A 15723-nucleotide genomic window follows, 5' to 3' on the forward strand; every position below is an offset into this window, starting at 1 on the left:
GGGCAAGTGGAAGATTTTAGGGGTTTCTGAGAGAGGCTGGGGAGGTGAGGGGGACCCAGAAACCATAGGGGTGCCCCTGGGGTGCTCCCAGGATGGTGTTCAGGCAGCATCTGGGGCAGGGGTGGGTGGTCTTGGCTGGCAGCAGAAGGGGCTGGGCTGGGAGATGGATTGGGGGTGGGGTGGGGGATTAGTGGGTGCAGGAGGACTGGGCCAGGGTGAGGTGACCTGGGCAGAGCAAAGGCACCAAGGGAGGGCACAAGGGACCAGGGGGATGTAGGGGGCACTGGGCAAATGCCAGGGGACTGGTGTGGGGCAGGGGGCACTGGGGCAGGGGCAAGGGGCACCAGGGAAGGTGCAGAGGGGACTGGCATGGGTCGAGGGACACTGGGGCAGGTGCAGGGGCACCAGAGTGATACAGGTGACAACAGGGAAGGTGCAGGGAGGACCAGGACAGGGGTCTGGCATGGGGCAGGGAGGACCAGGGCAGGGGTCTGGCATGGGCAGGGGACACTGGAGCAGGAGCAGGGGGACTGAGGTGGGGCAGGGGACACCAGGGGGGTGCAGGTGACCCGAGGTGAAGAGGGATGCAGGAGGTGAGCAGGGTGGTGTTGGGTCCTGGGGCAGTGGTGGGAGTGGGGTGGGACATTACCAGGGGCCAGGACAGTATTGGGGGGGCCAGTGCAGTACCAGGGACCTGGGACATCGTGGGGGTGCCGGGGCATCATGGGGAGGCTGGGGCAGTATCGGGCCGGGGCATCGGGGGGGCGGGGGGGGGGGGGGGGGGAGGCGGCGGTACCGGGGACACGGGGCAGTACGTGGACTGGGGGCGGTACCGGAGGGGCCGGGGCAGTACCGGAGGGGAGGGGCCGGGGCACTACAGGGGGCCCAGGACATCATGGGGGACGTGGGGCAGTACCGGGGCCGGGGCATCATGGGGGCGCTGGGGCAGTACCGGGGGGCCGGGGCAGTACCGAGGGGCCGGGGCAGTACGGGGGGCCGGGGCAGTACCGGGGAAGCCCGGGCAGTACCGGGGCCCGGCGCATTACCGGGGGCCGTGGCAGTACCGGAGGGGCAGGGGCAGTACCGGGCAGCCGGGACAGTACCGGGGGCCGGGGCGGTACAGGGGACCCGGGACATCATGGGGGACCCGGGGCAGTACCGGGCCCGGTGGGGCGGGGAGCGGCGGGCGGAGCCGGTGGCGCGGGGCGTGGGGGGCCGGCCCGGCGCGGCCCCACGTGCGCGTGACGCGGGCGGGGGCCGGGAGCGCGGGGAGCGGCGGGGAGCGGCGGGGACGGCGGGGAGCGGCGGGGACGGCGCGGGGCCATGCAGCCCCCGGCAGCCTCCCCCGGCCCCGCCGCCCCGGCGGGCGCCGAGCTGCTGCGGTGGCAGTGGCGGGAGGTGCAAGCGCCCTGCCTGGTGGCCGCCTGGATCCTGGTGGCCAGCCTGGCCAAGATCGGTGAGTGTCCCCTGCACCGTCCCCCGTCCCCCGTCCCCCCCCCCCGGTCCCCCCGGCGCTCCGGGAGCAGCTGCGCCCATCACCGGGGCCGGCAGGGTGGGCTGCGGCGTCCCCGGCGGGCGCAGGGGCATCGGAGGCGAGGGATGGCACTGCACACCGGGACACGGGTCACGGGGACAGATGGCCAGAACCTGGCTGGTCACCACCCTTAGCGGGGCTGCGGTGGCCAGGCACGACCCACGCCACATCCTCTGGCCCCGGCCGCGGGATGATGAGCAATGACAAGGTGGAAGGACAGGGCGGGGGCCCGGGCCCGTTTTCCCTGCGACGGCTGGGTGGGTGGGCGCGGGGCAGGGAGGGTCGGGGGGAGCAGAGGAGCTGAGCAGAGGTGCCCAGCAGGGTGCCCCGTGCCCCGGCAGCTGGCACAGCACATGCGTCAGCAGGGCTGGAAGCTGTTTGATCCCCCCAGCCCCGGGAAGGGCTCCGTGGTGCCGGTGTTGGGCAAGACGTGTCCCCGGCAGCCAGGGGACGGGCCTGCGCCCGCGGTCCCCTCGGGTGGGTCACTCCAGATGTGCACGGCCTGGGGCTGTCGTGCTCCCCAGCACAGGGCCACGCAGCCGGGGGGAGGCTCCGCCGTGAGAGGCTGCGTGGGAAGGTGCAAGGAGGATGTGTGCGAGCTGCCGCAGGGCTCTGCTCCCCGCTGGCACCTTGGGTGCTGGGGAGGGGGCACCCACGCATGGGTGCTGAGCAGGGTCGCCAGGGGGTTGCTCCCCCACAGTGCCCCTGCCTGCCGTTGTGGGCTCAGGGGACGAGATGGTGACCTTGAGGCAGCTTTCCTCCTTGGGGGCCCCACTGTGGGCACAGCCCTGGTGGCAGGGGTGCGGGCACCCTCATGGTTTAGAGCTGGCTCAAGAAATGTGGGTTTGGAGTTAGGCAGGGGAGTCTCCAAGCAGCTGGAGACCAGCAGCTCTTGGTACACAGGGAACAGCTACAGCCGTGACCACCAGCTGGCCTCTGCTTGTCCCAGGCATCATGGAAACCACCACCACGGACTTCATGCTCCTGTCTTCCTTGCCTTCTCGCAAGGGAGACCTAAAGCATCACGAGGAATGAATTAAAGAGTGTCGTGAGCTTAAAAATACAGCCCTCTGTCTGCAGCTGTGCCACCTCCAGCTGCCGAGTGCATCCCTCCTACCTGCAGAAGATCAGAGAGACGATTCCTTTCCCTGGCTCTTATTTTCTTTCAAACGCCTCCCCAGAGCAGCTCCCTGCACGGGTTCCCCTTGACGCACTGCCCTCACCGCCTTTCCCTCTGCCCTGGCAGTGCCAGCAGGTGTGGTGGGGCCTGAGCTGGGCTCATTCCCAAGCCCCCAGCCCCACCACACTCTTCCAGGCCTGAGGTGCGATGATGGCCGTTCTCCCTCTCCATTTGGGAGACACAACCCTGATGGCTGGGAGCTCTGGGCTGCCTGGCTTAGCGCATCCGATGGGTCCGATGGATACTCGGAACCCAGAGTGACACCCAGACCTGGGGCAGGGCTGCGGGAGCCCACTGGCAGGGGTGTCCCTGGAGGTGGCACGTGCGGTCCCCAGGGTGCATGGGAGCCCACAGAGGAGCTGGAGCTGGGGCGGAGGATGCTGGGGTGCGGAAGGGGCAGCGCTGGCCGCGGCAGCCATGGACGCCGAGTGTAGGCTGGCGCAGAGGAGCTGTTGCAGTTGTGGCGCTGGGCTGCCAGCTCACAGCCCTGTGACTGCAGGGGAGGAAGCGGCCCCACGCCTGGGTGATGGGGAAATGACACTGCGGGCTCTGTTCTCGGAGGCGGTCATGATGCCGGGGTGCCCTGAGCCAGCAAACACCCGGGGCAGAGAAAGGCTGGCTTGGGTGTTGCCTTCCTGCACAGCAAGGCACCATCCGGGCTTTGCTGCTTTTTCCATACTTGGTCAGAGCACAGACCTGCTTGGACGGGATGTGGGGAAGAGGGAAGTGACGAGCATTGCCCCAAACATACTCCTCATCCACAGCTGCCCTGTGGGCAGAGGTTTGCCAGCAGACAAATGTTTTTCCACCCAGTGGCATCCCCATGGGTGGCAACCCTCTCTCCTTACACCATCACCTCTGTCCCCAGCTGCCTGGGTCTCGGTTTAGGTGTTTTGCCATTTCCCAAGCACCAGAGGAGCGGAGCAGGTTTTGGCCCTGAATCCTCCCAATGGCAAATCCTGTATTATGGATGCCTTGAATGTGGATTATGGTTCTGAAGTTAACTCACATGTGGCTAAGTTACTGTTGCTGTGGGAACCTTTAATGCTGAAATCCTTGACTAGCGCGTGTAAAATTAGAGCTTGTTCCACCCGTCCCCGCTGGCTGCTCCCTGCAGCACAGAGCAGCTCGTGTGCTGTCATTTGCTTGGGAGGGTGGCAGCATCCACCCTCAGCCAAGGGAGTTTTGGGCAAGCAGGGTCTTTCCCATCGATGCTGCTCCCTTCTTTGCCCAAGTTTTTGGTTCAAGGGAATGAGTGATGGATGACAGCCAGAAGCAATGTCCTCATGTGCCCATAGCATGTCTGTGGATTGTCCTGGGTCTCTCCAGCTGGCCAGGACATATCTCCGCAGCACAGGGTGTGCAGATGGGTTGCCAGAGCGGGGACTGGGGATCTTGGCAACGCTCCCGAGTGTGCAGAAAGGGGCTGGATGCCTCGTTCCCTTTTTGAAAACTTCAGAGCTTTGTTCCCGTGGGAGGGAAGTGGTTTTGCCGCCTGCCGCAGGTGGTGAGCGAGTGCTGTTCACCCACCGGCGCTGCCTTCACCAGGCTCAGGTGGGGCGAATGGGGCTCTGCTGTGGCTTTTGTGATCATTTAGCAGGAATTTGGCTGGGCTGGAGTTCAGCCAGCCCTTCTCCAGGCTGTGGGTTTGCTTGGAGGGCTGTAGTGTCTGTATTGCCACTGTCTCCGTGGCTGAACTGCAGCCCCTGGCAGTGAGCAGAGGGAGCTGGGGGCGAGGGTGGATGCCCTGGGCTCTGTGGCTGGGGCGCTTGGTCACAGAGCTACAGCAGAGGGATGGCCCTGGGTGCTCTGCGGCTCTTCCCCCTGGAGGTGGTCGGTGATGGAGTTGTAGATCATGCCACCCCCGCGCTTGCCACTCTGCCCTTGCCAGCTGCAGCTTTGTTGCCGGTGCGTTATGGCAGGGGAGCAGTGCTGGCACTCACCAGGATGGCGTGGACAGGGCTTACGGTGCCAAGGAGCAGCGCAGGTCACTGTGAAGGTCTCAACGAGAGGAAGAGGTGTCCTTAGCCTGTGTGGTTGGTGGTGGGCTCGAAGATGTGTCTAGTTAGGGACCAGATCTTTGACACTGAATTATCTTCTCTAATTCAGTGCTCAGCTGCAGCAAAGGAAAGCAAATCAGCTAAGAGGTGTTAGGAAAGGAGAAAGCAAGAACATCATGAGGCCACGATCTCAGTTCCCAGGGTGTCCGCATCTCAGGGGCACTGGGACCTGTCCCAGAAAGGACAAAGGACTGGGACAGGTTCAGAGGAGAGCAAGGGCATAGAGACATGGAAACCAATGAATGCAGCACTGCCCATTCCTGGGCTCCTCTCCAGGTCTATGCCACCGGAGACAGGACCCTGGGCTAGGCAGACCTTATGGTCTGTCCATGGGGGTTCTTAAGGAGCGAAGAAGCCAAGTGACCCAGGGTTGATGTGTGACCGCAGCACAGCTTTCCTTCTGATGGGATGACTTGGCACAAGCAATGGGCACCTTTAATCCAGCTAAAGGGCTTCAGGGACTGGGTTTGTTGGTGTTGGCAGCAGGGCTGGGCTTGCAGCCAAGTGGTGGCTCAGAGGCTGCCCTGATGTTCCTTGTACCGGCTGGGTGCTCAAGGACAGAGGTGTCTCTGGGAATATCTGGAAGGACCCACTCCCCAGGAGAAGGTTTCTTCATGTGATGGCCAAGTCATACTACAGAGCTGGGTGGGATGTCACAAGTGAAGGCAGCAGAACTCAGTGATGGGGGGGTGGGCAAAACTGCTGTGACCAACAGCCTTTCTCCAAGCATTGCCCTTTTGGGGTAGTGAAAATACAGCACCCTACACGAGGGAGGAGAAATCTGCAGGGATGGGGCATTGCTCACCTGGAAGCTGGAATGATTTGGGATTACAGAGGACACCCTGGCCTTGGGGACAAGGCTGCCTGGAGGAGCATATCCCCTGTGCTGGCTGGTGTGACATCCTGCTGGCTTGTGCCTGAGCTGCATGCTCACTGCCACATTGCTGATAGGTGAATACCAGGGCATACTCTGCTTGCTTTAAAAAAAGATATCCTGTTCCATGGCAGTTTAAGATTTGGTCCAAATCTTGCGTGGAGTAAACTGATTATTCAAAGCACCTCTAAATCCGTAGCTCTCGTGTGCCTGGTTTTTGCATGCAGGTAGGTTAGCCTGTGCTGAGGAAGCTTGTGCTCTGGCATGGAGACTGGCTTGTGCTGCAGTGGTTTGCATGCTGCTCCATCTGCTTGCTCAGATGGCTGCAAACAAGGTCACCTCATCACCAGGGCTGAGCATCCTCATCTCTGAGTGGGGTAACATGTCCCAGTGAACCAGGATGCCTTCGCTCGAACAGCAGCCAGCACTGCTTGTGACACTGTGGACGTGCTCGCTGGCTGCTTTTACACTTTTAAGTGCAGATACCAGAGGCCAAGAAAAGCAAAATGCCTGGCTGCTTGGCTTATTAGAGAGTGGATGAGGAGCAGAGGGAGGTCCCAAAGAGTCAGGCACCTGAAATCCTGGCCTGGGAGTTAGCTGGAAGGTCTTCTGTGCACACATGGCCACGAAGCAGCCTTAGGTGCTCCCTTGTCTTCTCCAGGGTCCACCATGCATCAGCCAACTCTTCTGTGGAGGCTGTGAATCTGGGATATCCTGTCCATGTGCCTGTTTGGCTGATGATCTCATTCTTCTTTTCCTTCTAGTTTTCCACCTGTCAAGGAAGGTGACATCCATCGTCCCAGAGAGCTGCCTTCTCATCCTGCTGGGCCTGGGCCTGGGGGGCATCGTGTTGGCCGTGGCAAAGAAAGCTGAGTACCAGCTGGAGCCCAACATGTTCTTCCTCTTCCTTCTGCCCCCCATCGTCCTAGACTCGGGCTACTTCATGCCCAGCCGGCTGTTCTTCGACAACATTGGTGCCATTCTCACCTATGCAGTGGTGGGCACGCTCTGGAACTCCTTCACCACTGGCACTGCGCTCTGGGGGCTGCATCGGGCCGGGCTCATGGGTGGGTGCACAGGACCACCCAGCTTGGACCACATCCCTAAAAGATGGGTTGGAGGTGCAAAGCATCCCCACATTCAGAGCCCACTGCCTGGCCCTGTCATGGATTCCCAGGAATTAGAGCAGGAATGAGGTCCTGGCATCCTGGGAACGGTTCTCTGGCAGGACTGTCAAGTGTGCAGGACAAATGGGTCCTTTTGGCACTGGGCTGACTCATGTCTTTGCTATTTTTGTCGCCGACCTTGCTAGCTTTGCTGGCTTGCTGCTGTGTTCCCTGTCCTCTGCTGGAGCCACTGGCCCTGGCCAGCGTTCTGAGCTCTCTTGAGCTCTGAGGAATTGCTTGATGCCAGGGATTGAGGTGCGGCTGCTGAGCCTCCTTTGGTACATACCTGCCAGCAGGGCAGCGATGCACCTGGGTGCCAAGAGGGACACGCAGGCTGTGCTCCCCTCATGTTGCAGCAAGGATGTGCTTCACCCTGCTTCACCTGGGGGACCCAGAGGTCTGGGGGCACTCTCAGGCTCAGCCTGCTGCACTCCAACCTGGGATGCTGCAGCCAGGTCGCTGGGAGCAGATGAGGGACAGGCTTGTTTCAGCCTGGAGAGAGGAGCTCTGGGGCAGATGGTCTGCTTGAACTTGGTCCTTCTGTCCTAGCAGATCCAGGCGTCGAAGCTGGGCTGATGGATTTCCTGCTTTTCGGCAGCCTCATCTCCGCTGTGGATCCTGTGGCAGTGCTGGCTGTCTTCGAAGAGGTCCATGTAAATGAGACCCTCTTCATTATCGTGTTTGGCGAGTCTCTCCTGAATGATGCTGTCACTGTGGTGAGTCGCAGTTTGGGGGACCCTAATGTAGAGCCTGACATGGGCCAGGGGGCTGGAGTCCCCCAGGATGGGCAGAGGACGCAGGTGACATCCCCAAGCTGGGGGCAGACCCATGCCATGCTCTCTTGGTCTTTCCTCTCCTGGCCCTGGGGGACTGTGCCGGCTGGGATGAGCAGGTGACACAACCTGGCAGATTTGCAGCAAGTGATGCCTCTTCTGCAGGGTCCCCCGGGCCTGCAGGGGCTGTCCCTCTCAAGGCAGGGCAACACTCTGCCTTCCCCAAAGGATTTGCCTTGCCTGCAGGTGCTGTACAAGGTCTTCAACTCTTTTGTGGAGCTGGGCCCAGCGCACATCCATGCCACAGACTATGTGAAGGGGGTAGGTGAGTATGTGCCCCACCAGCCCCTCCGCCTTTTCCTCCGGTGTGGAAGTGGGCGGGGCACACATGGGTGCTGTCATACTGGGGTGGGCACTGAGCACCACGGCTCTGTCATCTCCATCCCAGTGGTCATGTGCTGGCTGTCGTCGTAGGATGGCTTAGTGGGAACACAGGTGGGAGCATAGGGCTCGGCCAGCCCGGTGTGGTATGGCTGTGGGGCACAGGAGCTGGGCTCGCTTGCCTGTGGTGCAAATGAATCTTCTCCCCGCACCAGCATCCTTCTTCCTGGTAAGCCTGGGGGGCACAGCTGTGGGGCTGCTCTTCGCCTTCCTCCTGGCCCTGATCACACGGTTCACCAAGCGTGTGCGCATCATCGAGCCACTCTTTGTCTTCCTCCTGGCCTACGTCGCATACCTTGCTGCCGAGATGGTCTCGCTTTCCTCCATCCTGGCGTGAGTACCAGAGTGTCCCTTGGGGGGTCTAGGAAATGGGGGGTGCAGTGCTGAGCAGCAAGAGGCAGCAAGCAGACCCACTCCTCATCCCACCATAGGGTCATGCCAGCTCCTTCTGCCCCTCTGCAGAGTCACCTTTTGTGGGATCTGCTGCAAGAAGTATGTGGAAGCCAATATCTCCCAGAAATCCCGCACCACAGTCAAGTACACCATGAAGACACTGGCTAGCAGCTCAGAGACCATTATCTTCATGTTTCTGGGCATCTCGGCTGTGGACACCTCCAAGTGGGCATGGGACACAGCGCTGGTGCTGGGTACCCTGTTCTTTATCCTGCTCTTCAGAGCTGTGGGTCAGTCTGCCTTGCTGTGCTTCTGGCTGATAGTACCCAGCCCTTTTCAGGCCAAAAAGTGGTATCCCCCAAGAAAGGCTGGGGCATGAGGCCAGCCACAGCTCCTGGCTGGTGTTTTGTCCCATGTCCAGGAGCAGGTAGGGCTCTGCCAGCATTCCATCCTCTCCTCCTTCTTTGCTAGGTGTTGTCCTCCAGACCTACGTGCTCAACCGCTTCCGCCTCATCCCCCTGGACAGGATCGATCAGGTGGTCATGTCATATGGCGGCCTCCGCGGAGCCGTGGCTTTCGCCCTGGTCATCCTTCTGGACAGGACAAAGGTGAAAGCCAAGGACTACTTTGTGGCAACGACCATCGTGGTGGTGTTCTTCACTGTCATTGTGCAGGTGAGGATGGCCAGTGTGCCCTCCTCCTGTGCCACCTTCTGGCCCCAGAGCTGGCCTGGGGTGCAAGTACCTTTTTGCCAGCGACCTTTGGTCCTCAGTGCATCCTGGCACCCCATCCATCACCAGACTGGTGTGTAGGACCACTGCGGTGACTGTTGTGATGATGGGACTGTGGCCCATGTTGTTTCCCCATTGGCCTCTTGTTCTGGGATGGGCTCCAAGAGCAGCGATGGCATGTGCCTGGCCAGGCCATTCTCTTTACACAGCTGCTGATGGCCCCCAGCTCTGGGGCTCCTGCACCCCGGGAAGGGGAGCCCGTGGGGCGGATAGGTGCGAGCCTAGGGGAAGGGGGACTGGGAGGGTACAACATGGTCGCTGCCTGCCAGGATGCAGGACCATTGCCCAGGTCCTGACTGCAGGGGGTCGGGGTGGTAGGGGCGTGCACGGTTGGCACAGCTGCTGTCCCCGGTCACTTCGTGCTGCTTTTGCTCCCCGTGCCCCAGCCATGCACCCTCTCGCCCTCCCAGTCTTTCCCTTGCCTTCTCCTGCTGTTCCAGGGCCTCACCATCAAACCCCTGGTGACATGGCTGAAGGTGAAACGCAGTGACCATCACAAGCCCACGCTGAATGAGGAGCTGCATGAGCACGTAGGTGCTGGTGCTGGAACTGGGGGCTGGGTGAGGGTGATGCACAGCCTTGGCACCCCTGGAGCACCCACAGCCTTGCTACTGCTCTCACCCTCTTCTCCTCGCTCAAGGCCTTTGACCACATCCTGGCAGCGGTGGAGGACATCGTGGGGCACCATGGCTACCATTACTGGCGGGACAAGTGAGTGTCTTAGCCAGGATCCTCTGCCAGCCATCAGGTGGATGGGGGACACATGCCAGCCATGGGGATATTGCAGGGTCCCCGCTGGATGACACCCCTGCTGCAGGCAGAGCAGCAGGACCAGGAAGGCTGTATGTCTGTGTGTCAGTCCATCTGGAAGGGGACCATCTGGCTGCTGTTGCGCAGCGGACCAAGGTCCCAAAAGCATCCCAGAGAGAGGTTGGGCAGGTGTGGTTGGGGATGCTGGGGGAGCTGTCATTGCTTGCCCATGCCAGCACTGCTGGAGGGCTGTGGCGTGTCCATGGTGGTGGTGATGGCTCTGTGTCTCCCCATGGATGGAGCTGCTCCGAGTGCTGAGGGGGGAACAGCCCTGCTAAAGCCTGGGCAGTGTTTATCTGCAGCACGGTGACAGGAAAAGGATGCGAAGAGCCTGTTTCCTGGAGGGGAAGCACTCCAGCGGGGCAGCCACACCGGTCCCAGTCCCGCTCCCATCACCTCCAACAGACCCGCTGGTCTCTGGCTTCCCCTTGGGCAGAGACAAAGGGTCATTGTGTCCCTCCTACTGTCCCTGGCAGCGTCTCCCTGAGGAACAGCCAGGTCCTGCATGCCCAGCCCGCTTCCGCCGTGCTTTGGACACTCAGCCTTGCGTGGGTCCCTGGCCACGGTACCCTGTTGGGAGTTAAACCACCTGTGTTTTCGTCTCGTGGCAGGTGGGAACAGTTCGACAAGAAGTACCTGAGCCAGGTCCTGATGCGGAAATCTGCCTACAGGCTGCGGGACGAGATCTGGGATGTCTACTACAAGCTGAACATCCGTGATGCTATCAGCTTCGTTGACCAGGTAGGGGCACATGGTGGGGACGGGTGGCAGGACGGCCCTGACAGGAGCTGGCTGGCTGGGGTGGTGGCCCCCCACCATGTATGGCCACACATGTACCCTCTGGCCAGGCAGTGGGGACCCCCCAGCCCAGCTGGGTTCTGGTCGCCCTGATGCCAGCCTTGCCCTTCCACATCCCAGGGTGGCCATGTGCTCTCGGCTGCCAAGCTGGCGCTGCCTTCCATGCCCAGCCGCACATCCATGTCGGAGTCATCGGTCACAAACCTCCTGTGAGTACAAGCGTTCCTCCGAGCCCCTGGGCAGACCTCACTGGAGTCCCCATGGCTGCCCTTTTCCCCCGGGGTGGGTTGTGCTGGGGCTGGCAGGGGGCTGGCAGGATGCAGGCATGGGGTTCAGCCCCACCATCTCCATCTCCTCGCCAGGAGGGAGAGCGGGAGCGGCGCATGCCTGGACCTGCAGGTGATTGACACGGTGCGGAGCCGCCGGGACAAGGAGGATGCTGCCATGCACCATGTGCTGCGAGGGAGCCTCTACAAGCCCCGCCGGCGGGTGAGCCCTCCCTGGCCGTGGTGTGCGGCTGACCCCGAGGGTAGCAGCACTTGCAAGAGTGGGGCTCTGTGGGGCCAGCTGCTCACCCTGTGTCTCTTTGCCTCTCCCTCGGCCAGTACAAGGCCAGCTACAGCCGTCACTTCATCTCTCCAGATACACAAGAGCGCCAAGATAAAGAAGTCTTCCGGCAGAACATGAAGAGGCGTCTGGAGACCTTCAAGTCAACAAAGCACAACGTCTGCTCCTCCAAGAACAAGGCCAGGCTGAAGGAAAAAGGCAGGAAAAAGGCAAGCGTTCCCCAGCCTCCTGCTCCTTTCCCAGTTCTGAGATTTGGCCTCCCACAGGATGCAGGCAGTGAGGTCCTGTGGGGTGTAGGTGAGGTGCTGCAGGGCACTGGCAGCCCCAGAGCCAGCGGGGAAAGCAGCTCATCTCGTCACAGTTCTGTGTATGCCCTGTGAGCACGCAGGTGTCGCATGCCCATGTGTGCCCCCCATGCCAGCACTGCTGTGGGGTGGTTCTTCACTGGGCAAAGCAGCCCCAAGCCCCAGAGGACCCCCACGTTTGTTTTCCAAGAGCACTCAGCATAGTGCAGGTCCAGGTTCAGAAGCATGGCATTGAGCCTTAAATTGAGCCTTAAGTGTCTTCTCTCATTTGGAGGCTTTTGCATGGCAGTGGAGCTCTTTGTTGTAGGGCCATGAAAGCACGATGCCTAAGGACTAGGAACCACTGACTGCCAGCTGCCATCTAGCTGGGGTGGGAATCTGTGTCCCTGGGGTCACCCTGGCTTGCAGGTCCCCTGGGTTGGGGTTAGGGGTTTGCATGGGGCAGGTCCCAGCTGGTCCCTCTTCCTTCACAGAAGAACATCTCTTTAACCAAAGAGACACCCAATGGGAAGACGCACAGAAACATCCCCTGGCAGGAGGCGGGTAAGGCCGGTGGCAGGTGACATTTTCAGGTCCTGGCAAGGTGGGATGGGAGCAGTGTGTCTTCCCACTGCCAGCTCAGTGGCATGTCAGCACCCGGGTTGTGCTAGCACCAAGTCCTTCTTCCATGGGTGCAGTCCTTCCCCCACAGGGTAGCCCATCCTTCAAACCAACTCCATCCATCTGGCTGCAGCTCCTGTCCTGGTGATGGTCAGTTCAGAGGAGGAGGACAGTGATAGCTCGGAGACAGAGAGAGAGGATGACGAAGGGATTGTGTTCATCGCTCGAGCCACCGATGAGGTCCTGCAGGGAAAGACAACTCCTGGTAGGCACCAATGGTCCCATGCAAGGGCAGCTGCCATTGGGTAGCTTGTCCTTCCTCCACCTGGGGAGCCAAGTTGCCTTGGCCTGGGCAAAGCCAAAGTCAGCAGAGCATGAATGGGAGAATCACTGCTCTCTGTGGCTCTGGAGGCAGGGCAGAGCCTCCCCAGTGGCTCCTGCTTCCCTGGGCTAGCTGGCCATTCGATAGTGGTTGGTTCTGCAATGTTTGCAGGGCCCAGGAAGAGAACAAGAGCTGTGCAAGATGCCTCTCACTGTCCCTTCTTCTGCATCCCCAGGCAGCCTGGACGTCTGCCCCAGCCCCTGCATCATCCCACCATCACCCACCTTGGCAGAGAAGGAGCTTCCATGGAAAGGAGACCAGGCTGATCTGGCTGTTTATGTCTCTTCGGAGACCACCAAAATCGTGCCAGTGGATATGCAGAAGGCGTGGAACCAAAGCATCTCCTCCCTGGAGAGCATCGCTTCCCCCCCAGGCATCGAGAGCGGACCTCAGCACCGGAGATTCGCCTGCCCTGTGCTGGAGGAGCAACCCCAGTCTGCGAGCCAGGCGATGCCAGAGCAGAGCTCCTGCTTCCAGTTCCCCAGCCACGTCTCTAAGAGCGGCCGGTCGCAGAGTGACAGCAGCCCCGATGGTGCTGAGCAGCAGGAGCTGCAGCCTTTGATGGCCACAGAGGAGCAGGGCAGGGTGCTGCCCCCCACCGCAGAGCCCAGGTGGCTGATGTTCAACAGAGCGAGCCACCTCTGAGGCACACTGTGGATGGGGAAGGGGCTAGGGGCTGCGACCGAACTGTGACCTGCTGACCACTCTGCTGTCTTGCATTGTAAAGCTTGTGTGTGTCTCCATAAATGCCAGGAGCAGCAGGAGAACCCAGCAGTCCTCCTGGAGCTGCACTCCAAGGTGGGCTTTGGCTATGCACCTAGTGATGCAAAACTGGTTGATAGTTGGACTTCGTGCTGCAGCAGCAGGTACCAGCCCCATCCACCCAGGGAAGCACAGACCCAAACTTCGTTCTTCCTCTGTGGTCCCTACACATTTCTGAAGCTGGGAGACCAGAAATGTTCCTCCCAGGGCTGGGATCCCAATCAGACTTGATCCCATCAGGGCTGTGCTGCCCTGAGGTGCAGGGGTGCTGGCTAATGGGCTGTGGCTCATGAGTGTAGGAGCATGAGCTGATCTCCAGCCTTGCTGTGAGTAGGAGACCTCCGGGGAGAGGACTGGGAGTGGCATCCAGTGCATGAGAGCCCATCCACACCCACCGGCCGAGCCGTTGACTTCAAGGCTACAGTGCTAGTTCCTCACAGCATGCACAGAGCTCAGCCAGGAGGCCCCTTGCCACGGCAGCTCTGCGTTCCCCAGGTTATGGAAGTACCACAGAGGCAAGGCTGTGACCTTCTCAGGACTGGGAGCAGCGCTCCTGGGGTTTGGCTCCACCAGGAGCCAGACTGGTGAACCTGTACGCACAGGGACTGCTCTAGCAGCCAACCTGCTGTGCCAGCCTCACACCTGTTGTCTGGATGTGTTCCTGATTAGCTGAGGTGTTCAGCTTTCTGGCTTTGCTAGGAGGTGGCTGCCCTGCACAGCACCCTTGGCATTGATCCTGCCCATATCCCAGTCCCTCCAGTTGCCTGGGGCCTATTGGCTGGGAGGGCTGGTCATGGTGCAAGGAGTGGAGCGAGCAGCAGGTATGAATGTACATCAGGAACAGAGGTGATGGGTGAGAGCTGAGTGCATCTTCAAAGGTCTGTCCCCATCACCTGCCTCCCAGCCACCCCTGGTCCCTCCTGAGAGGGTGGTGGGACCCAGTGACAATGGCCCGCACAGTGAATTTGTCCTGCTATGACCCCAAGGGCCAAGAATGGCTCCCTGAGAACGGCTCAGTACACAAGAGCTCAGCATGGCAGCTGGCCACTGGCAATGCAGGAGGGCTGGGGATGCTCCTCTTAGGGAGGAATGGGGACTCAGTGTATTAATCCCCCAAAGCAGGTAAATAACTGTTCCAGCTATGTGGGCACGGTGAGACAGCAGGTGTCAAGGGGACACTTACATGCACCGGGTGAGTGAGCCCATTGTGGGGCCAGTGAGCTGGTGGCACCCCCGGTACTGTCAGCCAGGCTCTGCAAAGGCTGTTCTGCTCTGTAACTGTTTCACCAGATGAGCATGAGATTTTTAAAAGGTTTTTATATAGTTTTGCATTTCTGGTATGCCTTATTCTGGATTTGATTTCTGATATTGGGCCATACTAAATCTCTAGCCGGGTCAGTGTTTTCCTTAGCCTTGGGCACCGCAAATGACTCAAGACTTAATATCTTATTTGCAAGAATATTGTTTTAATGTGAAAATATATGCAGAGTATTTTGTAATGTTCAATAAATCGGAGTTGGAGCAGGTGTTGCAGTCTGGTCTCTGCTTCTGGGAACCTCTGCAGCTCCTGGTTCTTGCAGCTCCTGGTTGGTTCTCCCTCACAGGCACCACGTCCCTGTGCCTCTCTGTTCTTCTCCACCCAAGGCCACAGCCCCCCCCTCTCAGACTCAACGTGCCTAACTGGATTTCCTAGTTTTGATAATATTTGTGGAAAATATGAAATTCTTTCCAAAGAGAAGCTTGCCTGCAGCCATCATTAGGCCATGCCACAGGGAGCAGCCAGCAGAGGCCAGCAGGGATCTGAGACCTGGCTGCCCGGTGTCCTGGCTGCCTGCAAGGCAGCAGAGTGCTGGGAGCCTAGATCTTCCCGTGGCCCTGCTTCCTCTCTCTTTGCCAAAAATATGGTTCAAAAAGGTCTGTTTCAGGGTCTTCTGGATCACAGGAATCTCCTTGCATCTGTGTGTACTGGCTTTGCTCTTCCTTCAGTCTGCTGGCCCCACTCCTAAAGGAGACTCAGTGTGGTTCCCTTGATTCACAAGATGTTTGGCTTGTATTCAACCTGGCATCTACCACCACCCCTAGGTCCTTTTTGGCAGGTCTCTATACAGCTCCTAGCCTTGAGTCCCAGTGGAAGCTCTTGTTCCTGCCGGCACTCCCCATCTGCCCTACGTCCTACCAGCTAGCAATGCTGTCCAAGCCATGCTCTGTGTGCCAGACCTCAGTGCCAGCATCTCCTGCAGACACAATCACCTTGGCAGTGCAGCAGGTCATATGGGCCAGGTTGTCT

General features: G+C 60.1%; 1 protein-coding gene across 4 annotated transcripts; it reads left to right on the forward strand.

Annotated features, from left to right (window-relative positions):
- Nucleotides 1-1247: 1247 nt before the first annotated feature.
- On the forward strand, nucleotides 1248-14962 carry SLC9A5 (solute carrier family 9 member A5). 4 transcript variants are annotated; one of them, XR_013931941.1, is made up of 16 exons: nucleotides 1248-1456; nucleotides 6413-6715; nucleotides 7367-7530; nucleotides 7834-7912; nucleotides 8184-8361; nucleotides 8491-8711; nucleotides 8893-9095; nucleotides 9653-9742; nucleotides 9853-9923; nucleotides 10634-10763; nucleotides 10941-11029; nucleotides 11183-11309; nucleotides 11426-11596; nucleotides 12166-12235; nucleotides 12370-12557; nucleotides 12850-12989. XR_013931941.1 is itself a non-coding variant. In XM_080411109.1 (16 exons), exons 1-16 carry the CDS (start codon nucleotides 1324-1326, stop codon nucleotides 13317-13319), a joined length of 2631 nt encoding a protein of 876 aa, XP_080267235.1. In that variant the 5' UTR covers nucleotides 1248-1323; the 3' UTR covers nucleotides 13320-14962. The 4 variants fall into 4 exon arrangements, 3 of the variants coding, with proteins under 3 accessions (XP_080267235.1, XP_080267237.1, XP_080267236.1); XM_080411109.1 differs by having other exon boundaries at nucleotides 12426-12557; nucleotides 12850-14962; XM_080411111.1 differs by lacking the exon at nucleotides 12166-12235 and having other exon boundaries at nucleotides 11426-11663; nucleotides 12426-12557; nucleotides 12850-14962.
- Nucleotides 14963-15723: the final 761 nt, after the last annotated feature.

Source organism: Falco punctatus (genome assembly GCF_963210335.1).
Source record: "Falco punctatus genome assembly, chromosome: 14".
NCBI classification, from domain to species: Eukaryota; Metazoa; Chordata; class Aves; order Falconiformes; family Falconidae; genus Falco; species Falco punctatus.